At 46.0% G+C, this 24,403-nt stretch overlaps 2 protein-coding genes across 2 annotated transcripts; both read right to left on the bottom strand.

The window, feature by feature from the left end:
* Positions 1-1,670: 1,670 nt before the first annotated feature.
* Positions 1,671-6,174, bottom strand: LOC127336491 (calcium-dependent protein kinase 13). Its single transcript, XM_051363305.2, has 7 exons — positions 5,252-6,174; positions 4,435-4,578; positions 4,197-4,349; positions 3,977-4,092; positions 3,323-3,490; positions 2,508-2,732; positions 1,671-1,970 (listed from the first exon to the last, which is right to left on the bottom strand). The coding sequence occupies exons 1-7, from the start codon at positions 5,991-5,993 to the stop codon at positions 1,848-1,850; spliced, it is 1,671 nt and encodes a 556-aa protein (XP_051219265.1). The 5' UTR covers positions 5,994-6,174; the 3' UTR covers positions 1,671-1,847.
* An 8,198-nt stretch (positions 6,175-14,372) lies between these two features.
* Positions 14,373-19,631, bottom strand: LOC127336488 (putative E3 ubiquitin-protein ligase LIN). The gene is made up of 7 exons (XM_051363302.2): positions 16,979-19,631; positions 16,813-16,907; positions 16,074-16,718; positions 15,828-15,975; positions 15,454-15,690; positions 15,036-15,366; positions 14,373-14,916 (listed from the first exon to the last, which is right to left on the bottom strand). The coding sequence occupies exons 1-7, from the start codon at positions 18,275-18,277 to the stop codon at positions 14,807-14,809; spliced, it is 2,865 nt and encodes a 954-aa protein (XP_051219262.1). The 5' UTR covers positions 18,278-19,631; the 3' UTR covers positions 14,373-14,806.
* Positions 19,632-24,403: the final 4,772 nt, after the last annotated feature.

The raw sequence follows: 24,403 nt of genomic DNA, 5'->3' as shown, positions 1-24,403 counted from the left end.
TCGAAGAAAGACCAAAATAAACGAAGAAGGCCAACTAGGATCGAATAAATAAATGCCGCATACATTGTTGGTCGAAACATTAACATTCAGGGATGGAGTCAGTGAGGCCAGGTAGGATGCGCAAGAGATTGATATATGTGTCATCACACCAGGCTCACTGGCTCCACCCCAGAGTGTACGAGTGACCAAGCATTTTAATCATCGGCACTAAAATGGAAGAAAGACCAAAGTTAATGAAGAATGTCAACTTAAATACGATCCAAGTAGTATCAACTAGATAGCATATGACTCATACTTTGTTGGTCTAAACAAATATTAACATTTAAGGATGGTGTAAGCGAGGCCGGATAGGATCCACAAGAGATTGATATTTGTGTCATCACACCAGGCTCGCTTGCACCATCCCCGAGTGTACAGGTGATCAAATATTCTAATCATCAGCACTAAAATGAAAAAAAGACCAAAATAAACGAAGAATGCTAAGTCAAATACGAGCCTAGTATCAACTAAATAGCATGCCTTATACTTTGTTGGTCGAAACAAATATTAACATTCAGGGATGAGGTCAGCAAAGCCAAGTAGAATGCACAAGAGATTGATATGTGTACCATCACACCAGGTTCACTGGCTCCACCCCAAAATGTACGGGTGACCAAACATTCTAATCATTGGCAAGTGCAAATAAAATTAAGGATGAAATGAAATGCGCAAAACAACTGTCAAAACTAAAGAGCCATATATATAATGACCAACTAGCAACTGACTTTATATACTTTTTATCTCTATTTTCTGTTAAACCATAGTAGGCAGTAGCATTTCATCATTAGCTTGTACATTTTTTTATTCGTATTAAAAAACCTACTGCATTGTTCAAACATTGTTCATTTTACCAATTTGCAAATTTTATTGAACCATGTACAGGCAGAAAAAGGCTCAAGCCCTCATACAATGCGAAGCAACTAGGCAGTAGCATTTCCAAATTTGCATTTTAATTAGCTTGTTCATTTTTATTTATATTTATCAAAGAGCATTTCATCGGGAATTAGCCAGTAGCATTTCCAAATTTTGATACATCAACATCAACCATAGCATTTTATTTTCAACATAACCCAGTAGCATTTTATTTTCATTTTGATTAACCAACTAAACAAACTGCATTTCATGGGTACTGCATTTTTTTAACCAACATAAACCATTAACCAAGTAGCTACTGCATTTTATTTTTTCATTTTGAGTAACATTTCATGGTTTAAAGTAGCTAGATTTTTAGGAGCTACCAAAAAGCTAGGAGGAGCAAGCACTCCACAAAAAGAAGGATATCTGAAGAGCCAGAAAAACCAGCTACCAAGCTACAGAAGTGCAGCAGGTAGAATTCTACTAGCAACCTAAGTATTTTTTTTCTCGTTTTTAGTTTTTAGATGTTTGCATCCATACTGCCATTAGGATATTGCGTTGTTGCAGAGGCTAGTAGTAATTAGTATCTTTTGATATTAATATATTCCCTTTATCCAAAAAGAGAGAAAAAAGGGGAGTAATATCACGTCCAAGACGGATCATAAAATGGACACATTGCATTGGGATAAGGCATTTCAAAAGTTCACGATTCCAGGTAGATGTATAGTGCAAGGTAATTCACTAAACAATTGCAGGGATTAAGCAGTAGCAACGTGTGAGATCATATCAACCCAGCTTAGTATGCATTTCATCCAATCAATTGACGAGCTAAATCAGAATCCCCAGAAACACACATCCACACAGACATAGACAACATTCAAAAATTGCAGGAAGGTTTCGTAGAGCCGGAAGGCAGGAAGAAGCTAAAGCCACAAGCTGTACATCGTGGAAGTCTAGATTGCACCAGGTGCGTCCCTCATGCTGATATTCAGGCTGTTTCTCATTGTTCTTCGCCCCACCCCCATATTGCCTTTGGTCATCATGGCAACAAATTCTCCATAGTCTATGCGGCCATCCTGATAAAAAAGGGCGAAATCAGGACAAGCAAGTCATGCAACTAACTTATTTTTGTTACTAACAGAACCATAATCATTCATCAATGATTGAAGCAAATGAGCTATGTTAGTTAATAAAGACAGCCTCTCTGCGCCAAATTGTCTTTTGGAGCAGCAGTTTATGGCATTAATCTATGTCGACTGTAATTTCCAAAAATGAATTCCGAACCTTGCTTAAATAAGTGTGTAGCTTCAAGGAAAAATCATTAGGCAAGTGTTTCAGTCAATGTATCTCCCAGTCCCAAAAAGTATTTTATCATAATTATAAGTCTCGAGAGGTTAAACCTATGTGGTAATGTGGTTGAGATAGTATGTTCCTTTTCCAAATACTGGAAACCTTAATACAAGTGATTTTGTTGTCTTGGAAGCTTAATTGCATCCCACCAGCATTGATTGTACATATCCCAGCTATGGAGACAGTAATAGACAACAGGTAACCAAGATACGTACCATATTTAGAGTTCAAATATGTAGAATTAAGTTTAACATGAGACTTACATTGTCCTGGTCGGCTTCTTTAATCACGTCGTCAAGAAAAGCATCTGGCATGTTATGCTCTAGGCAAGCTTGCTGCAGTTCATCCACTGTGATGTAGCCACTTCCATCTTTGTCAAAATATGAAAAGGCTGCCACTAGATGTTCCTCGCGCTCCAGTTTATTCAGATGCAATGTTGCAGCAATGAACTCTATATAGTCAATCGTTCCGCTGTTGTCCACATCCGCCTAATGAATCAATAATAGAAAAGGAACATGTAAGCTTCTTTGTTTACCATGTTATAAAATGTTCTCAAAGCCTCCAGCTCTCATAAAACCAAGTTGAATTTATCACACAATAAAGTAAATTTCTGTAGACTTGGTACACCAATCACTCAAAAAAATTACTTTGACAGATACGGATTTGCTGGTGCATAAGCACAGATCCATGGAAGTATGAGACATCAACAGATAGGTGCTTTAGCTAGCTGCTCTCGAGAATGCAGTTCTGCGTATAAGAAATGTGCAGTTCTGTACTTTTATTGCATGCTTCCTAATCATGTGCAAACCAGAAATGTAATATTCTGTACTTCTTTAAAGTACACCACCAGCAAAAATTGCAACAGGAACATGAACGGAATTCATTTTAAGAGTCCTAGTTACAATTGTTCCATAAAATCTCGTAGTCTATGAGATGGACAGAGGCAGCCCAAATTTCTCAGAGACTTAAGCTTTTGTAAGACTGAACCAATAGGCATTTTCTTTAGAGAGATTAAAGCCTAGGGCGACTCGATGTAAGATACAGAAATCCAACCCAGTATTATGTTCAACTAACTCACCGCTTCCATAAGATCACGTATCTCGGTATCCTTCAGTGTGGAGCCGTATTTTCGCAAGCCTTCTTTGAGCTCATCATACGTAATTGCACCACTGTTATCAGCGTCCATAGTCTGGAACATTTCCTTCAACCCTGCAATTTCCTCCTCTGACAGGCTCTCAGCTATTACCTGGAAGAATTAGCACCAGATGTCAATTAATGCATAACTCCCCAAGGAATGCTTCACACAAAGACATGTTTCAGAACCCTGTACGGTTTTTTTTTGCGGGCTCTATTCAGTTCATTTTGATATCTCATACAAGGGAAGAATGAAAGCATAAGCTCAAGCATATCACTGTTATTAAAACTAGATAATGAGAATCCGGTCAGATAAGCACTTTAATGAATATGTCACATCTCAATAAAAATCATTGGATGGCCCAAACAGAATCAATGGAACAATGAGTACTATTTTGCGTAGAATGAATAAAGATTATCGAGAAGATCAAACAGCATGTGTAAAGTAAACAGAACCAACTGGATGTGAAAGCATGTGTAAATCAATTCTGACAGCAGACAAGCAGCTCTTTAAGAGAGAAAGGCTAAAAATAGCCTCTCGTGAGATCATGGATCCAAAACTGGCAATTAAGAACTTAGCCTAAAGAGTCAAACTCACCCGCAAGGCCATCTTCTTCAGCTTATTCATTGCAGAGAATTGCTTAATGCGAGATAGGACAGCTGTGTCAAGAGGACGGTCAGGAGCAACTCCATGATCACGAATCCATGGATGGCCTGAAATGCAAGCTCAGGTGTCATTGTTGGCCCAGTAGTCACAAATATGCCAAGTGAATTGAATGCATTGAAACCAGGAGTATACAGTAGTGGAAGAAACTAACATAGAACTTCATGCGCTGACAAGCGTTCCGCAGGGCGTGGATTGAGCATTCTTGTTATCAGGTCTTTTGCGCTATCAGATATCACAGGCCAGGGCTCAGAGTCAAAATCAATGACACCTTTCAACACGGCATCAAATATTCCTTGCTGTGTCTCTGCATTGTATACATTTAAAAGATCAGCCTGCATTCGTCAGAAGACACTCTCCCAAGTTAACTGAAGGGTGAGAAAGACAATTACCTGCCCAAAATGGGGGTACACCACTCAGTAGAATGTAGAGAATTACACCAGCGGTCCAAACATCAGCTTCTGGTCCATATTTCTTGCACAGCACTTCTGGGGCAACATAGTATGGGCTTCCGACAACATCCGTGAAAATTTGACCTGAAAGGAATACAGAATGAAAAGAATGAGAAAGGGGGCATGAGTGCAGAGAGCACCAGAAATGTCTGGTAACCATATGAAGCGAAAAAAGCCCGATGTAGACTCTAGAATAGACTGCCATGGAATATTCTTTCCCAAATACACCAATAGCAGATGATTGATACTTGGTACTACAGAATATACTGTTATCAGTGAGTCTGATGCTGCATGCATTAGGGGAAGTTGAAATGTGAGATCACATTAGCAGAAATGTTATAGTGACCATCCATATACTGTCCAATCCTACGACCACGAAATGAAACAGAATTACGCAAACATAAGGACAATCACGCAAGCATTAATTTGAGCCCTGCCAAATGCCAATTAGGGGAATCTTGTCTACTCTAGCGTCATCACGTAAGAGTTGCTCCGAGCAGTATTTACTACCATTCCTGGCATAGTAGTAGAGTGCCCATGATTCCATAAAAGTTTCTGTTGAAGTACCTAGTACTATCCAATCGCACGAGGATGGATAAAAACAGAACACGAACAGAGCAGAACTGATGCAAGCACAATTATGCTTGAAGAAGCACAATTAATTAAGGTCAATAATTAATTAAACACTAGTAGGAGTAGGAGTAGTACATCGCAGTCGTTGACTAAATGAGGATTAATGTAAGCAGCATCAGCTCACCAGGCTTGAAGAAGACGGAGAGCCCGAAATCGATGGCCTTAAGCGAGAGGTCATCATCCTTGTTAGCAAGGAGGAAGTTCTCGGGCTTGAGGTCGCGGTGCATGACCCCGAGCGAGTGGCAGGCCTCGACGACCCCGACGATGATCCGCGTGAGCTCGGCGGCCTTGCGCTCGCTGTAGTGGCCGCGCTGGATGATGCGGTCGAAGAGCTCGCCCCCGGCGCAGAGCTCCATGACGATGTGCACGTAGAGCGGGTCCTCGTAGGCGCCCTTGATGGCGACCACGTTGCGGTGGCCCGAGAGGTGGTGCATGATCTGGATCTCGCGGCGCACGTCGTCGACGTCCTCGCGCGTGATGAGCTTGCGCTTGGAGATGGACTTGCACGCGTAGTCGGCGCCCGTGGCGAGGTCCGTGCAGAGGTAGGTCGTGCCGAACTGGCCCTGGCCGAGCTTGCGGCCCAGGGCGTAGAGGTCGCGCAGGTTGGGGGTCGGGTGGCCGAGGACCGAGCCGAGGTCGACGGGGGTGCCTGCGCCGCCGGCGCCGCGCCGCATGGCCGCGGCGGGCGGCGCGGGGGCCGGGGCGGGGGCGTGGGGGTCCGTTTTGGCGGTGGAGGAGGGTGGTGGTTTTTTGGGGGAGTCGGCGGCGGTGGCGTGGTAGTCCGGGTCGGTGTGGCGGTTGGAGGCGGGGTGCTTGAAGCTTTGCAGGTACTTGGATCTGAGGGAGCCGCCGCATGCGTTGCCCATCAAACGGCGGGGAGAGGCCGCATCAAGGCGGGCTCCGGGCAGCGCGCGGTTGGGTTGGGGTTGGGTTGGTGGAGGGGAGCAGGGAAGCGTGGGGAAGAGGGAAGGAGCTGGGTGGGGTTCGTGGGATTTAACGAGGGAGATGAGGTGGGAAAGCAGCGGCGGGAGCGGGAGCGGGAGGAGGAGGAGGAGGGAGAGGCTGCTTCACGGCGGCTTCGTCGTCTCCCCACCCGGTTGGTTCCGGTCACGTTTGGGCTTGGGGAAAGCGGGCGGAGCAACAGCTACTGCTACTTCGATTTGGATTGGATTGGATTGGATTGGCCCGGACCCCGTCTTCAGTGGAGATGGGTCATTGGACGCTGGCGTCGTTGATTGTACCGCGGCAGTCAGCGTGTTGGCCGTGCGACCGCCGGGGGAAATTTAAAAAAACGCAGTCAATTATGTTGGCAAATTATACTCCCTACGTTCCACCAATGAATAAGACTTGTATTACCTCACAAAAAATGAATAAGACTTGTATTACCTCAAAAAAATGAATAAGACTTGTATATTAATTGAAAAGTCAAGACAATTAATATTTGACTAAAGTTTTTGAAAACTCTATCAAAAAGTATTATATATTTGAAGTAATTCTTGGTCAAACAAAAAACACGTAAAACGAGGGCGCCTTATTCCTTGAATCGGAGGTAGTATTTGATTAAAAAAATTGAGAACTCTATTAATAAATATGACATTTTATATATATCATGTGAAAAATATATTTTCTGATGTATCTATTGATATTAATTTTGCATTTTTCATGTTGATATTCTTTTATAAAAAACCTGCTCAAACTTTGCATCATTTGACTTTCAAAAATAATATACGCCTTATCCATCAGAAAGGGGTAGTATTGAGCAAAGGCGAGAATTTTAGTCCGGTGGAACGGACAAATCGCGAGCCATCGGATTTTATAATGTAAGGTGGATGATAATTGTAAAATAAAATTGCACTTAGAAAAATTGATGAGATCCACGATAGATATTTTTTTGCGAAACCCACAATAGATTTTAACCTAGCAATTTTTGCATCAGTGGTGTCATGGAGCGAACACTTGCCCGCTGTTGTCGTCCATTATGTTTAGCATGACCCTTGCTTGATTAGTTTATTTTAGCCATTATTCAAAAAATCCTCCAAATCAGCGAATAATAGGCCGATTAATCGCTACTAGGTGCCTGCCTGACTATCTCGCGATTACCTCTAATCGGTTGTATTATTCCTTTAGCCTGACTAGTTGCATTGACAGTCTGATTAATATGTACTGTATGTTCCCGATTAACTACTGCATTTGGGTGAACAAGGTTGCAAACTTTGAACCTAGATCGCCCGTCCAACCATACCCCATTCAAATTAAGTAGGTTTGTGAAGCTGTCACTTAATTCCCGACACTAGAAGCTCGGGGTGTCTCTAGTGCTTTCATCGGATCGTTACATCATAGATGAATTCTACTATGTTTTCAATGAATAAGGCTTATATTTTTAGAAAAAAATCAAGCTAAGTACATTATGACCAATTTTTAGAAAAAAAAATAGTCCATCCGTCTAGAAAAGGATGTCGTAGGAAAATAATTTGTGAATCGATTCTCATAAAATTATTTTCCAATGCCGTAGATTTTTGTTGGAGTACATATAGAGTACAAGTACTAGTATTTTTTTAAAAGAAAAGTCTCTGTTCATATTAATTGACTCAACTTTATCTAGAACAAATGTATGTAGTCAATAAATACGTCTAGATACATCTTTGGATAGGAGACATTAGTACTTCCTCCGATTCAAATTAATTGACTGAGTTCTATCTTGATATATCTAGACGTGTTTGTTTTTTTTTTTTTTTGAGAACACAGTACAACGCAGACGCTCACAAACACGCACGTACAAACACCCCTATGAACGCACGCACGCACGCACACTCTACCCCTATGAGCACCTCCGAGGGACTGAGCCGGCATATCTTGAGATTGACGAAGTCACCACTGGCGCCTCGCTGTTGACGGGCACGTCATCTACCACTGAAAGCATAGCGCCGGTTAAATCCTGGAATAAATCCAGGTAAATGCAAACACCCTGTCAAGTCTAGGACTTGAACCTGGGTGGGCTGGTTCCACCACAAGGGACGTGTTTGTTAGCTAGGATATATTTACATCTAAATAAAGTTGAGTCAATTAATATAAATCCAGGGGAGTAGTAGTGTAGTACGTTCTATTTTAGAAGAAAAAAAAATGAAAGTATGTTTATTTTAGTTGGAGTATATATACAGTAACGCTAAGACTAGTCACAATGCATAGTATCATATAGAATTATCATGTATATGATACTACTATATGTTATTATGTCCACAATGCATGGTATCATATGCTAGTATCATAATCTTCTTATATTAATTGATTTGTAGAATCTCAATGCAAATATATGTGCTAGATTTGTTTGGCATTAAATTTTCTAAGATTCACGCGTCTTTGATACAAGATCTACCTATGATATTTCTACTATGATCTCTCTCATCTTTAATCAGACCGCCATTATCACCTTTCGTCATTTACGCGATGACGATACTACACACTGATACTCCCATTGTGGGTAGTCTAAGGTTTTGTTTTGGATTTTAGCGGGTGGCGTGGGAAGTCGACGCGAAGGTGGTCGGCACAGCCGCACAGGGCTTCGTCCCCCGCCTCGGCCCTCTGCGAAGAAGACAGGTACACTGAACTCGGAGCCGCTGGGTGGTGGGGCCAACCGGATTTTTAGCGCGAGTTGGGACGGGCGGGCCCACATGGCCGGTGTGGGCGTGACCGCGAGCCACCCGGAAAGCGCCCAACTGGGCAACCGCCCCGAGGCAACGTGCGCGCGCGCGCGCCGGCAGGTTCGGTGCGGCCCGCGCCGGTGCTTCTCTCCCCTCCGCTGCTCACGTCGACCGACCCCTCGCTGATATGTGGGCCTGTGGGGAAGTTGGTCCCGCCTGTCGGTGATTGTGGCTGGTGCGGTGTGGGACGGTTTGTTTGTTCGGAGCTGCTACAGCTAGATAAAGTTGCTTGCTTGCCTCACTGGCCGTCCTGCCGGGGAAAGCTTGTGAGCACACAGCCGTGGAGGGGGAGAAAATAGTGGAGCACGAGGACATTTGTTCCCTGTGCACGAGCGAGCGTGGCCTCCGTTCCAAGCGCGCGCGAGCCAGGAAGCTTCTGGAGAGTGTGGATAGCTCACGGTTCATACTAACGGTTTATGCCCGTTTTCAACGTACAACTATATCAGGTCGGCGAAAGAGTTCACTTGACAATGCGTGCACGAATAGCATGTCGTTTTTTGGCTGACTGCTTGGCCGACTTGCACATCTTTGACCGACCGCAGCACGCGTACGTACCCATTGCACGGCTACAATGTGGTGGCTGCGTTTCATACTTTCATTGGCTACTGTTGCTCCGTTCCTTTCGTGCTGGCGTAGCCTATGGCTATCTGGATGGACCGTGATGTCACCCGTAAAGGTCATACATCTTTATATCGTCCATGTCACCACAAGATCGGTGAACTGCCGACCAGGGCACGGCAAGGCCGTCGACGCGCGCGAAACGCTTTCTTCTATCATTCGTCATGTGTTTAGCTGAATTTTTTTTTGTGTAAAGCTTGATATGGATTATTACAGTATTTTCTTTTAATCTTAATCCTAGCACTTCCATGGGTCACACTCTCTAGTCTCTACCCTTTCTTTCCCCAGACGTAGACCATCCTATCCACGGAAATGTATACTACCTGTTTTCTGCTTCTTCTTTTTTTGCGAATAATAGAAACTGTTTTCCCCTCTCGTGCAAGTTGCTGGATATTTACTTTCTCTAAAGCAAGTACACCAATAGACAGCATCCTTGCCTTTTCAGCAGCAGGAACCTACTTACGGCATCTCCAGCGGGGCGACGCATATTTATGTCCGTTTGCGTCGGGCACAGACACAAAAAACGTCCGCATGTCCGCATGCGTCTGCCCCTTCTTTAGCGGCAGAGACGCATTTATTTGACCTCATGCTGATTAGAGAGGAGAGAGATGGAAAGATTCTGTTTGTGTGGCTAGGCATAAGCGCATGCGTGATTAAAGGAGGAGAGAGAGAGCGCATGCCCCAACCGGTTATAAGCAGACGCTGCGAACGCGTCCATGAAAGCACGCATTCTGGCGTGCATATTTGGTCCACGTTGCGTGAGGCCAGATCAGCTGCGGACGTTTTGCGTCGCCCAGCTGGAAGGGCGTTTTTTGTCCCTTCACATAGAGCAGAACGGATTTAAAAACGTCCGCTTACGCCTACCGGAGATGCCCTTATATGTGTAGGCCAGCGTCGCCTTTTCCCCATTTTCCTAGCTTCTCCCGCTTGTTGCTTTCGGTAACTTTGTTTCTCTCCATGATGATAGTATCCGCTGCGACAATGAAAGGTGTCCCATCTGTCCAGACCGGCCGATTGAGCGGGATATGCTGGGCAGATTCAGGATACATTGGCACTTTACCTCTCACACGAAGAAAATGATCAGCTCGATTCGTCTTCGTGCCATGTTGTTGAGTCAGCATTCTTAAGGAGCAAGATATTCAAATGCTGGAAGGAAGGAAGGAAGAAAGGGAATAAATTTGGCAAGAGGAGTTGACGTAATCTGCGCTCTGCTATCGCTGTCGCCTATGATGGACAATGATGGCGCGCCGAACCGTTCAATCACAGACTCTGCTTGATGTTGGCAAGCCTACCTGCGCAGCGCGTTCGTTGCAAACGTACGATGCGGTGTGATGCTCGCAATCATGGTCGATCGCACATGGATTGGATAGATAACTGGATGATTAGATTGCATCCGTCAGTCATACGGAGAGGCTGGCTGGCTGCTGCCGGAAGGAATGATGGAAGTGGTACTTGGAAGCTGCGTGCGGGGATCCGTCCCGGAAAAGATACACCTTTGCTAAGCTAGACTCGCACAGTCACATGCGCTCCGGTTACAAAAATGGCGAGCTGCTTATCCAGTCTGTCCAGTCCCAGCTGGATGTGAATACGTACACTGCTGCAGCGCATGGCTCCGTGTGCTTGTACAGTCTCGCCTGCGAGTAGTCCTGCCAAAGACTCCAGTCACGTACCCGCTAACGAGGTGCAAGCAAAACATTGCTTATTGCTCAACCATAACCATTTTTGTGCTGGTAAATTTTCTCCGTCCCCATCCCCACTAACTGTTATGGGGCCCGTTCTTTTACCATCTCCATGATCATCGGATAAACAAATAACCATCGGTTAATCATCCCTGCTTTAGCTAGTAACTATGAATTTAAAATAAAATAACAACATGGTAGCATGATAAGGTTAGCTATATCAGGAATTTGGGAAGGAGAGGCGAGCGTTTGGAAGTTGGGATTTGAGGACTACGGCAGTTGTAACAACATCAGTCTAAATAGGCTCTCAGGGTTCGAAGTGGCATTAGCATCAAATGTATTTATAGTTTCATGCTGACTTTTGAATTTTTGAATTCTCTTCAAGATGATGTTCTCCTTTTGTCAACAACCATGCATGTCCTATGGGTATTCATCTACTCCAAAGTATGGTGATTTTTTCAGTAATTGCTAAAACCATCAACGAAGCCACATCAAGATTTTTGTGTTTGGAGAGGTACATGATTTGAGCAAGACATTTTGTGTTGGACAGGTAAATGATTTGATTAAGAAACAGAGAGGTGCTGAAAAGTAGCAGGATGAGGAGGGGTGACATGCCTGTGCTGAGACGGGATGAGATCCAAAGGCTTTCCCAGCTATATCGGTCTTCATTTTGTTGTAGGTCACCTCCTCATTCCCATCCATCGTTTTTGTGGATCCATCTTGTTCTTGCCCTCTATCTTTTGACATCTCCTTTGTCCCCTTCTTTTTCTGATCTGTGGAGTAGTCTTTCCCGTCTGGCTGTCGCCACTGGGTTTCCAGGGTCTTTATGTGAGCAGGAAGAAGAGAAGAAATGTGATGTGGAGAGGGAGTTGTTAGACTAGGCCTAGAAGGCCTAGTTTCTTTCTGTTTTTATGTGTAAGGCCCAAGAAAAAACTGAGCGAGGTGGTGGTCGGTGTCATCCTCGTGCTGCTCGACGTCCCTTGTAACTCCTGCCGCCAGCCAGATGGCACTTGTTCGTCCTTAAGGTCCAATACTTATGCAATAGGAATGAAGCAGGAAAAACCGGACTGATCACTTGATCAGTATAGGAGGTGAAAATTTGGTATTGGGCCTCACTGAACGAGGATTGAGCGTTGGATTGAATTGGGTGAGGGAATCTAACTTGAACCGAATTACGTTTTAAGCTAGATGATGATTAGACAGTCCTTTATTTATGTGGTGACCGGTGGCTCACTTTGGATGGAAAGTTTTGGAGTACATTCTTGGAATTGCCTTTCTCCACCGCCTAAGTTTGCAAGTGTTCAAGTGGAAATAATCAATTCAGGGACTGATATTTAAGTATATGGTCTACAAAGAGCACAAGCTTGTACTACAAAATTTTATGTCTGTGTCCAAAGCATCAACTTGTATTTACAGCCGGCACCCCATCATACATATTTTGCCTCTCAGTGATATTGCCTCTTTTTATTTATTTATTCTTCAGTCTGATTTTTTCCTCTCAGTGATACTGCCTCATTTTTTCCGGTTATTCTTTAGTGTGATTTTATATAATCATGTCAATTTATGCGTTATCTCATTATCTTAGATCATTTTTCTTTTCATGTTTCCCTGCCACCTCATGACCTCAGCTTGGGCCTCTCATTACCTCAGGCTCCTCAGCTTTGGCCTCTCATTACTTAGCCTCAGTTATTTGTGTTTATGCTTATAGAGTACCCACTAGAAGCAGATTGATATTCTCATTCTCATTCCTTATTTATCTTTGTTTCCTCACTGTCTCTCTTTCTTCAGTTTTATTTTCTCACTCTCTCAGTTAATATGTGCTAAATCTCATTTCTTCATTTTTCTGGTTTAGTTTCATCAGTCTCTCGGTCTAAATTCTTTTCTTAATTATATTTATGTCGATGCTTTGAGGCATGTGATCCTTCTGGGTAAGCGATCTATAATTTTCTAAAGTGTATTGCTCTTCTTTTTTCATGGTGTTGCATTCTTATCGTTGTTGCCTGTTGATCTAAAGTCTGAGTGTATTGCTATTAGCGCGATATAGCGTGGATAGCATTTGGAGGATGCCGCCGCTATTTCTTTTAGCACGCTATTTTAAACCTTGGTTAATACGCTCGTGGACAGGAACGTAGCGGTGAAGTAGTGAGACGGCAAACGAGAGAGATATGAAGAAATGTTTTTCACCTACTGGTTTGTGTCATCTCACTGTACTCTATAGAAACATATTACTATCTGCATGCCATGTTACAACATCAGTCTAAATAGGCTCTCAGGTTTCTCAGTGGCATTAGCATCAAATGTATTTATAGTTTCATGCTGACTTTTGAATTCTCTTCAAGATGATGTTCTACTTTTTGTCAACAACCATGAATGTCCTATGGGTATTCATCTACTCCAAAGTATGGTAATTTTTTCAGTAATTGCTAAAACCATCAACGAAGCCACATCAAGATTTTTGTGTTTGGAGAGGTACATGATTTGAGCAAGACATTTTGTAAACAGAGGTACTGAAAAGTAGCAGGATGAGGAGGAGGGGTGACATGCCTGTGCTGAGAGGGGACGAGATCCAAAGGCTTTCCCAGCTGTATCGGTCTTCATTTTGTTGTAGGTCACCTCCTCATTCCCATCCATTGTTTTTGTGGATCTGTCTTGTTCTTGCCCTCTATCTTTTGACATCTCCTTTGTCCCCTTCTTTTTCTGATCTGTGGAGTAGTCTTTCCCGTCTGGCCGTCGCCACTGGTTTCCAGGGTCTTTACGTGAGGAGGAAGAAGAGAATAAATGTGATGTGGAGAGGGAGTTGTTAGACTAGGCCTAGAAGGCCTAGTTTCTTTCTGTTTTTATGTGTAAGGCCCAAGAAGAAACTGAGCGAGGTGGTGGTCGGTGTCATCCTCGTGCTGCTCGACGTCCCTTGTAACTCTGCTGCCAGCCAGACTACACTTGTTCGTCCTTAAGGTCCAATACTTATGCAATAGGAAAGAAGCAGGAAACCGGACTGATCAGTATAGGAGGTGAAATTTCGGTATTGGGCCTCACTGAACGAGGATTGAGCGTTGGATTGAATTGGGTGAGGGGAATCTAACTTGAACCGAATTACGTTTTCAGCTAGATGATGATTAGACAGTCCTTTATTTATGTGGTGACCGGTGGCTCACTTTGGATGGAAATTTTTGGAGTACATACTTGGCATTGCCTTTCTCCACCCCCTAAGTTTGCAAGTGTTCGAGTGGAAATAATCAATTCAGGGACTGGTATTTAAGTGTATGGTCTAGAAAGAGCACAAGCTTGTACAAAATTTTATGTCTGTGTCTAAAGCATCAACTTGTATTTACAGCCGGCGCCCTATCATACATATTTTGCAGAACGATGGAGAGACAAGAAGTCATACACTCAGACTGTACAGTAGTACACGACGACACACATTGCCATGTGAGCTGGGCATGTTCGCCTCCGTTAGCTGGAGACCTTATCCTTTACGTCCACGTCGTCGTCGACGACGAAACTGTCAAAACGAGTTCAGAACAGCAGACGAACATATCCTTGATCCCTGTGAGCTCTGAAACGGTCAAAGAAAAGCAGCGCGCAATACATTTCTCCGCTGAATCTTCCACGAGATCACGAGAGGCCCCGGCGACTTGCGTCCGGCCTCCGGCGTCAGAGGTCAACGTCTCAAAGGTTTTATCAACGTCACTCGTGCAGCTCGGCGTACAGTTGACCGGCCGTCCGGGTCAGCTCCGCCAGCTCGGCGAGGTGACCGCGCAGGCCGTCCGCCAGCAGCATCAGTAGGACCCTGCAGTCTGGGCGTACCCAACCATCAACCATCAGTCGCTGAATTTGTCCTGGCCCCAAAACCTCGTGGCTCCATGGATTTGAAGTCGCTTTCACGGCTGATATATGAGGTGCTGATGATTGTTACCTGGGATCTTGCTGAAGTTGTGCAGCGTGACGGTGGCGAGGACCCGGTGCCGGGCCTGCAGGTGGGCGGCGCCGCCGGCAAGGCACCGCTTCAGCGGCGGGACGAGCGCCGAGAACGCGGCGAGCTGCATGTCCGTGCGCGCGTCCTCGAGCGGCGGCGCCGCGAGCGACCGGCTCAGCCACCCCGCCGTCGTCAGGCACGCGGCCACCAGGCCGGCGTCGCGGGAGCCCAGGCACCCGGACAGCGCCGCGAGGAACGGCCTCCTCCCGCTTCCGAGGAGCACCGCCGTCACGTGCTCCTGCCACGCCTCGTTTTCGGCCACCTCCTTCTCCTGATCACGACCGAGAAAGGACAATGTGGTGATCAGAAGTTCAGAGAAACCGGTGAAACATGTGTCAGTAATGGACACGCACGGTACCTGCACGGCGGCGTCGGAGGCGACGGACGTGGTGGGCGAGTCGTCGACGAAGCCGGCCTGTTTCAGCATCCATTCCTCTGCGAGGAGGTCGCCTGAGAAGGAGAAATGCCCTCCCAGCATCAGCAGAGCTGTCCTGGTGTTGGCCACGACGTTCTCGTCCGTCAGGCAGCGTCGCAGAGACTCCGTCAGGGCCTTGGCAGCCTCTTCTCCGTATTCGCTGGTTCTGCGGGGCTCCTCCTGACAGGCAATTTACAAAGTACGTTTTCAGTGATTTGTTTTGTCACAGACATGCTTTTCCCAGCGTATATTTCCCGCGCAATTTTGAATTCTTCCACGAAAAATGGCAACAAGAGTAAGCAGCAACAGAAGCGTACCAACGTGCGCTGGAAGTGCAAGAGCAGGACAGCAACAAGAGCTTGTTCTTCGACCGGCGAGCTACGTAGATGCTTGAGTAGCACATCCATCGTCTCCAGGACCGACGCGGCGCATACTCCGCGCATTAGCAGTTCAACAATTTCCCTTCTGCGGCAGTTAGAATGCCCTTTCAGTTTCAGATAAAAATGATGGACACATACAGAACAATGTTCCCTTTCGAGGTGATCAAGAACAAGGAACCAAACCTTCTCAGGCGAAGCAGCTCGACGAGCAGGCGCACCGCCGTCGTCCTCGCCGAGACCACCTCGCTCCGTATCAGCCGAGCAAGGCTCCCGCCGTCAACCCCGACGGCCACGTAGCTCCGGCAGCCGCCCTCCGCCCTGACGCACAGCAGCAGGTGCTCCGCCGCCCGCGCCTTCTGCTCCTCCTCCCTCCCTTCCCGGAGCCTGTGCTGGTGGAAGTCCACGCCGCCGATCGCCATGAGGTGCCTCGCCCTCTCCATCTGCTCCGACACGCTGCGCCCCGAGTCGAGCACCCTGTCCACCACTGCCACGTTCAGCTTCTCCTCCGGCGCTCTGCTGCTCCCGGCGACCTGCGGCAGGCTCCGGCAGTGCTCCGACTTCCAGCTGTCGATCAGGCGCTTCAGCACGCGGTTCGTGTCGGGCACTGACAGGGACTCCAGCTCCTGGCCGGTGACGGGGCACGTCCGGAGGCCTCTGTCGAACCACTGCACTATGGCGTGCCGCTCGAACGTCTGGCCTGTCTCGATCGTCACCGGCCGGTTGAAGATCTGGCGGGTCAGTGGGCAGAGGAAGTCGCTCGGGGTGGTGGCAAAAATGGAGGACTGGAATTGGTTGCCGTCTGTGCAGCTGATCTTGAGAGGCCCTTCGCTGGGAAACGTACAGGAAAACGCACACGGATTCAGTAGCAATTCAGTAAGGATTGGACTTGTGGAGAGAGAGTGCGTAGTTAGTTGATTCATACCAGAACTCGAGTGTGAGAAGGTCGATCGCAGACATGTCACGGATCGGCAGGTAACTCGTAGACTCGCCTGCTCCATTGCTCCGCCCATTTTCGATCTAAGATGGTGTGGATTTTATCAGAAATATTGGCACAGCTCATCAGAATTCAGGAGAAGTTTGCCACTTACCTGTGGCTCAAATGCCTCATTGATCAGCATAGTAGGCATCGCAGCCTTTTCTTCTTCCAGTGGAGTGGGGGTGTAGCTCCTTGCTTCGCCATCGTCGCACTCGTGGAACACGCTCTCTGCCTCCGCGGCCTTCCCTTGCACAACCTCCTCAGGTTGCTGCGGCGTCTCCTCGATCGCAAACACGGCGGGGCTCATACTCTCGGAGCTAAACGCGACATCCGAGCCGATATCGTACGTCGTCGATTGGGAGGACCTTGCCAGTGCGCCGTCAACAGCAGCCGTAGTGCTGGGTGGCGCGGGAACGGACGGGATAGCCAACTCTTCCGTGCGGCCCAGCAGCCAGTCCCTGTAGTAGCACGCGAGCACGCGCGTGCCGCCGTCCAGCGCGTCCACGAACGTCCGCTCTACCTCCTTCACCCTGGCGTCGGGCTCCGATCTTGCCGCAGCCGCAGCCGACTCGCGATCGCGCCACGCCCGAAGGTGCGAGAGCCCCGGGCGCAAGAGCCTGTCCCACAGCGCGGGCAGAAGCACCGTGCGGGCCTCGCGCGGCGCGAGGCAGAAGGCTTCCAGGGCGTGCACGGCGGCGGAGTGGTCCTTCTTCTGGAGCTTGGAGACGACGGACATATAGAGGTGCGCGCACGCGGCGAGACGCTCGTAGGGCGCGCCCGACGCGGTCACCGCGCGCGCCTCCTCGTCGTCGAGGGTCGCCAGGGCGTGCAGCCTGAGGGAGACGCGCTTCAGGTCGCGCGGGTCGAGGGGATCTTCCTCCTCCTCTGCCGACGCCGCGGCCCTCTCGACGGTCTGCACGGTCACGCGGAGGTCGAGGACGGCGCGGTGGTCGGACTCGCCGACGCAGGACGTGCAGCCGCTGCGCAGAGACGCGCGGAAGGCCTCGTCCTTGGCGAACGGCTTCACGGCGCCCGCGGCCAGCGAGATCAGCGCGCTGAGCGCGGACTCGTCGAGAGCCGGCACCGCGGCGCAACCCCTCGCGCCCGCGGCGGCGCCGCTGCCGGCGGTGTCGATGTTTCTGTAGCTCCTGGCGTTCATCAGCGACGCTGACGACCTCCGCCTCGCCATCTGATGCTCCTCGGGGGCGCCGTCGTGAGGGTCGACGACGACGTTCCCGTCCCTGAGGCGACTGCGGGTGAGGACGTCGGACTGCGAACGCGCGGGCTTGGTCGGGCGCCGGCTCTTGGGTGGCATGCTCGTCGTCCGTGGGTCGGCCGGAGACTGCTTGCGACGGCTCTTGAAGCCATCAGCGGAAAGCAGGTCGCGAAGCAAAGATGACGGCGGCGCCATTGGTGCGCCGGAGCTGCGGAGAGTGAACGGGAAAGAGGATCGTCTCTACTGGCAAGGCAGCACCGTTTGCTGTCTGCATGGTGGCGATTGTCCGTTGGTACGTGGCTGAACTTGTCGAGGGGACGACAAGAAGAATAGGTCGTCGCGCTCGCGCGAGACGGCATTCCTCTTCCTCCAGATGGAGCTTTGGCGGGCAGCGTCTTGCCCCGTCTCCGAGAGGCCGGCCGGCCGATTTTTGCATTATCCTCCGGCCGTACGTACGTGGGTGTTTCTGTGTGCACTGCACTCTGATTGATTGACCCTATCAAATGTGTCTGCGTCAGATGATGGTGTACCTAGTCTACCACATGCCAACCCTATGACGATGAAAGAAGCAATAATGTGCGGACATTGGAGATTGATCTAGCTTGATGTTAATTTGTGTGCCTGCGATGATCCGAAAGAAGATGGAATGTTTGCATCGCATCATCACAGACAACAAGGTTGATTAATTTGCCGACGTTGCAGGTTTGGAAGATCGACCTTGACAGTTCGGGTGGCGCCAATATTTCTCCAACATTCTTTACTTGTAAGGCGTTGGATTATCTGTGCTATCGCGTCAGCGTGGGCAACTCTCGTGCTAAACAACTACTATAAGCAACGGTTCAACGGGCAATGCCTGCTACCGAACCCCTACTTATCGGTAGGTCTTTCCCCTTCAATTCCTCCTCCAGAATTCAGGTACTTTCTCCACTTTAAAGACGTTTTTGGGGGTTCAGTTTAAACTCCCAAAACGTCTTATATTTAGGAACGGACTCCAGTAGTTAGTATTCAGCCTGCTACCAATGATCCATGCTTCATTTTGATTAATTCTTCTTTAAGTAGTGCCCTTATGTTAATGTTGTCCTTCTGCATGGTGTTATTTTGATAGGAAAGCGACATCAATATGTCAGGGTTTTTTATAGTACGTGCGGGGACAACAGAGAGGCGGTTGTGAGGGTGATCCAAAACTTATCTAGGGTTTCTTCCCTCTTGGCGGCGACACTATCGGTCTGCTCCGCTTCCGCTGGCTTTGGTGCGTTGGAGGTGTGGCTGATCACGACCTCTCGTCGACGGTAGGGTTTTTCAGTTTTTTTAGGTTGTTTCGAGTGTCTTTTTCAGGATGGTGAGGCGACGTCTACATCATGAAGTCAGAATAAGGTCCTCCCTGATCTATTCTTGTTCAGGTGGTGCATCTAGCGCCGGCGAAGGGCGCGTGGAGTCATGTAACTGGCGGATATCTTGGGATCCGGTCATTTTTCGTGTTTGTTGAAGTGGTTTTAGGCCATTCTCTTCCAATCTATGGTTTTTATCATAGGCGATGGTCCTTTAGGGACTTAGCACGACAACGTCTGTCTAGTACAACAAGCTTGCACTAGAGTCTGTAGCCGTCGCTAGGTGGTCCAAAGACCTATTTTTAATTTTATTACTTGTGATGCTCTTTGTAATGTTGTTGTATCGGTGAATTTTTCGTAAAAATAAATAAATAGTAGTGGTAGCTCACCGCTTTTGGGCTAGTCCAGTGTCAAATCTTTGTATTCTTCTTTGAAGGGAGGAGACGTGGTTTGCATATATTTTCTATGGATGGTGTACGTATCAATGAGAATTAATTTTTTCGAGTGGTTGGTTAAGAAGTATTGTATAATTAGTGATGTACTTTTGGAAAGAGGAGGGAATTGTGAACAAAATTCTTTTTTTGAGGAGATGATGAGTCTCTTGACCATGTTTTGTTTTGGATTTTTCTTGGTCTCTATGTACGGAATATTATTACTTACAACCATGAAGATAGTTTGCTTAGCAAGCGCATCCGTCACGCAATCAAACATGTGTCATGTGTGCAACATATTTGCCACTGAAATTTAGGATAATAATCACTATTATAGTTATTATAATTATTAGGTTTTATTATAGTTATAATAATTGTAATAATTACAATAATATCAGGCAATCTGTTAAATTTCTTCCATAGAAAATCATATATATACCATTATAGCACTACATAACAATACTGATATTGCGTGTTCGAGTGCGGAGTGCCACACAACCCTATGCAAGAAAGCTAGAACTATCATCAGAATTGTTTTCCCATTTTTGAGGCGAGACAATGTTGTCCATTTCAAGACACACGATGAATGAGCTCAACAGTGTAGGTGTCTCTCTTGTCAATCATCAACCTGTTGTATGTGTTACAATGTAGTGAGTGAAATAATTTTCCCATAGGTACAACCTTTTTTGACAAAGTGTGTGCCAGAATTCATACAACCTTTCAATCCTACTAGCTAAGGAACTTGCACAGATCAATGTCGATGCTTACACATGAAATTGTAGGCCATCGAATTACTTATTTAACACATGTTGGACCTTTCTAGTTCAACAGAGATATCCAACATATATGCAAATGACATGATCAAACAAAATTGTTACTACAGGTCATGCATTAAAGACACATAGACTTGCTTTCAACGAGGTCGAATCATCTTTGCAATACTATTTTGCACATATTTATATACATTTCTATCAAACTTACTACTATAATATCGTAATCAACCATTCGTCCAGTCATAAATTTAGACGGTTATTTGTAATGAAAGTTAAAGTAAATTTTTATTTTTTGGATTGTTGTTTAATAGGGTTTGTACGTAGAGATCTCTTAAATATTATGAAAACGTGAAGTAATTATATGTATCCAAAGATTAATTGTGGAAGTTGCATGAATTATTGTGTATACATGTATAATTATGTGTTTTCTCCTGAATATGTAGTTTTACTTTGGTAGCTATCTCCAAAGGATATAGTCTATAACTATTGGAGATATGCCCAAGAGGCAATAATAAAATGGTTATTATAATATATCTTTGTGTTTATGATAATGTTTACATACCATTCTATAATTGTATTAACCGAAACATTGATACATGTGTGTTATGTGAACAACAAGGAGTCCCTAGTAAGGCTCTTGTATAACTAGCTTGTTGATTAATAGATGATCATAGTTTCATGATCATGAACATTGGATGTTATGAATAAACAAGGTTATGTCATTATGTGAATGATGTAATGTACACACCCAATTAAGTGTAGCATAAGATCACGTCATTAAGTTCATTTGCTATAAGCTTTCGATACATAGTTACCTAGTCCTTCGACCATGAGATTATATAAATCACTTATGCCGGAAGGGTACTTTGATTACATCAAACGCCACTGCGTAAATGGGTGGTTATAAAGGTGGGATTAGGTATTCGGAAAGTATGAGTTGAGGCATATGGATCAACAGTGGGATTTGTCCATCCCGATGACAGATAGATATACTCTGGGCCCTCTCGGCAGAATGTCGCCTAATTAGCTTGCAAGCATATGAATGGTTCATAAGAGATGACATATCACGGTACGAGTAAAGAGTACTTGTCAGGAGACGAGGTTGAACGAGGTATAGAGATACCGATGATCAAACCTCGGACAAGTAAAATATCGCGTGACAAAGGGAATCAGTATCGTATGTGAATGGTTCAATCGATCACTAAGTCATCGTTGAATATGTGGGAGCCATTATGGATCTCCAGATCCCGCTATTGGTTATTGGTCAGAGAGAGGTCTCAACCATGTCTGCATAGTTCGCGAACCGTCAGGTGACACACTTAAGGTTTGATGTCGTTTAAGTAGATATGGAATATGGAATGGAGTTCGAATGTTTGTTCGGAGTCTCGGATGGGATCTAGGACATCACGAGGAGGTCCTAAATGGTCCGGTGAATAAGATTCATATATGGGAGGTCATTTTCCGGGGTTCGGAAAAAGTCCGGTGTTTTGACCGGAGCTTCTAGAAGGTTTTGGAAGGACCGGAATAGTCCGGAATGTTGTGGAAGGTTCCAGAAGTGTCCGGGACGACCCGGGCTGTCTAAGGAAGTCCGTAGGGTTCCATAATAGGTGTATCCATGTTTTCCTTAAGGGTTAAGAAGTTTCCCCTAAAGCAGATTCGGATTTGGCAAAAGAGTCCTAGTTCTGGTAGGTTTCGGCTGACAGAAAACTACCGGAACTCTCCCAAACTTTGGGGGCAGGTCTTGGATGACCCAAGGACCTTTTCCACCTATAAAAGGAGGGCAAGGGGAGCCCCAAGAGGTGCACAAGTCGCAGCCCTTGCCCCCTCTCCCCAAACCCTAGCCGCCCCTTCCTCCTCCTCCCTCTTGCACGGCTACGGCGAAGCCCTGCAGGATTTCTCCACCACTACCGCCACCACGCCGTCGTGCTGGCGGGATTCCGAGGAGGATCTACTACTTCCGCTGCCCGCTGGAACGGGGAGAAGGACGTCGTCATCAACACCGAACGTGTGACCGAGTACGGAGGTGCTGCCCGATTGTGGCACCGTCAAGATCTTCTACGCGCTTTTGAAAGCGGCAAGTGAACATCTTCTGCAACAACGAGAACTAATCTCGTAGGCTTTGGAAATCTTCAAGGGTTAGTCTCGTTCATCCTCTCGTTGCTACCATCTTCTAGATTGCATCTTGGCTTGAATTGCGTTCTTGCGGTAGGAAATTTTTTGTTTTCTATGCTACGAATCCCATCAGTGGTATCAGAGCCGTGTCTATGCATAGATTGGTTGCACGAGTAGAACACAATTTTTTTTGTGGGCGTTGATGCTTTGTTGTCTTTAATTCGTGTACTTTGCATCTTTGTGGCATAGTGAGATGAAGCGGCTCGGGCTAACTTTACATGACCGCGTTCATGAGATTTGCTCCACGCTCGACATGCAACTTGTATTGCATAAGTGGCTTTGCAGGTGTCTGTCTCTCCCACTATAGTGAAGATCCAATTTACTCTTTCTATTGACAACATTAGTATCACCGTTGTGGTTCATGTTCGTACGTTGATTGGATCTTACTCGAAAACCCTAAACCACGTAAAATATGCAAACAAAATTAGAGACGTCTAACTTATTTTTGCAGGGTTTGGTGATGTGATATGGCCATGATGTGATGATGAATATGTATGAGATGATCATTATTGTATTGTGGCAACCGGCAGGAGCCTTATGGTTGTCTTTAAATTTCATGTTGAGTAGTATTTCAAAGTAGTTGTAATAGTTGCTACATGATGTGAACAACCATGAAGACGGCGCCATGGACCTTGACGCTACGCCGACGATGATGGAGATCATGCCCGTTGATGATGGAGATCATGTCCGTGCTTTGGAGATGAAGGTCGAAGGCGCAAAGACTAAAGGGCCATATCATATCACATATGAATTGCATGTGATGTTAATCCTTTATGCATCTTATTTTGCTTAGAACACGACGGTAGCATTATAAGATGATCCCTCACATTAATATCAAGATAATAAAGTGTTCTCCCCTCGTATGCACCGTTGCAACAGTTCGTCGTTTCGAAGCATCTCGTGATGATCGGATGTGATAGACTCTACGTTCATAAACAGCGGGTGTAAGCCATGTTTGCACACGCAGAATACTTGGGTTTGCTTGACGAGCCTAGCATGTACAGACATGACCTCGGGACAACGGAAACCAAAAGGTTGAACACGAGTCATATGGATGATATGATCAACATGTTGATGTTCACCATTGAAGCTACATCATCTCACGTGATGATCGGTTTTGGTGTAGTGGATGTGTATCGTGTACCACTTAACAACTATGAGGGATGTTGTATTAAGTGGGAGTTCATTAGTAATTAGATTAAAACATGAACTAATTATCATAAACATAGTCTGAGTAGTATTTTGAATTAATTTGTAGTATTGGCATCCGTTTTCTACCAAGCGCTAGTCTTGTTATTGAGATAGAAATACTGTTAAAATCTGACAATAAACTTTACGGACTGGTACCGTATTGTTAAAGAATCAAGAAATGATTAAGTCCTATTGCAAACTTTTAGTAAACCTCACATTGTTGATTCAAAGAACTATGGTTTCAATTAGTACCTAAAGTTATCTTGTCTCTGTGAAAATTGAAGTTTAAATCTGTTTGAAAAGTAAGGAGCTGAAAATTTAGTTTTCAGAAATAATCAAGGTATGAGATATATGTGATATCTAAGACCTTATTGCAAGATGATAGAATATAATTTGGTGAGACTACATAAACTCATAAGTTTTATG

This window comes from Lolium perenne, chromosome 2 (genome assembly GCF_019359855.2).
Source record: "Lolium perenne isolate Kyuss_39 chromosome 2, Kyuss_2.0, whole genome shotgun sequence".
Taxonomy (NCBI): domain Eukaryota; kingdom Viridiplantae; phylum Streptophyta; class Magnoliopsida; order Poales; family Poaceae; genus Lolium; species Lolium perenne.
Note: the sequence above shows the minus strand (reverse complement) of the source record. Positions and strands in the feature narration are given on the sequence as shown.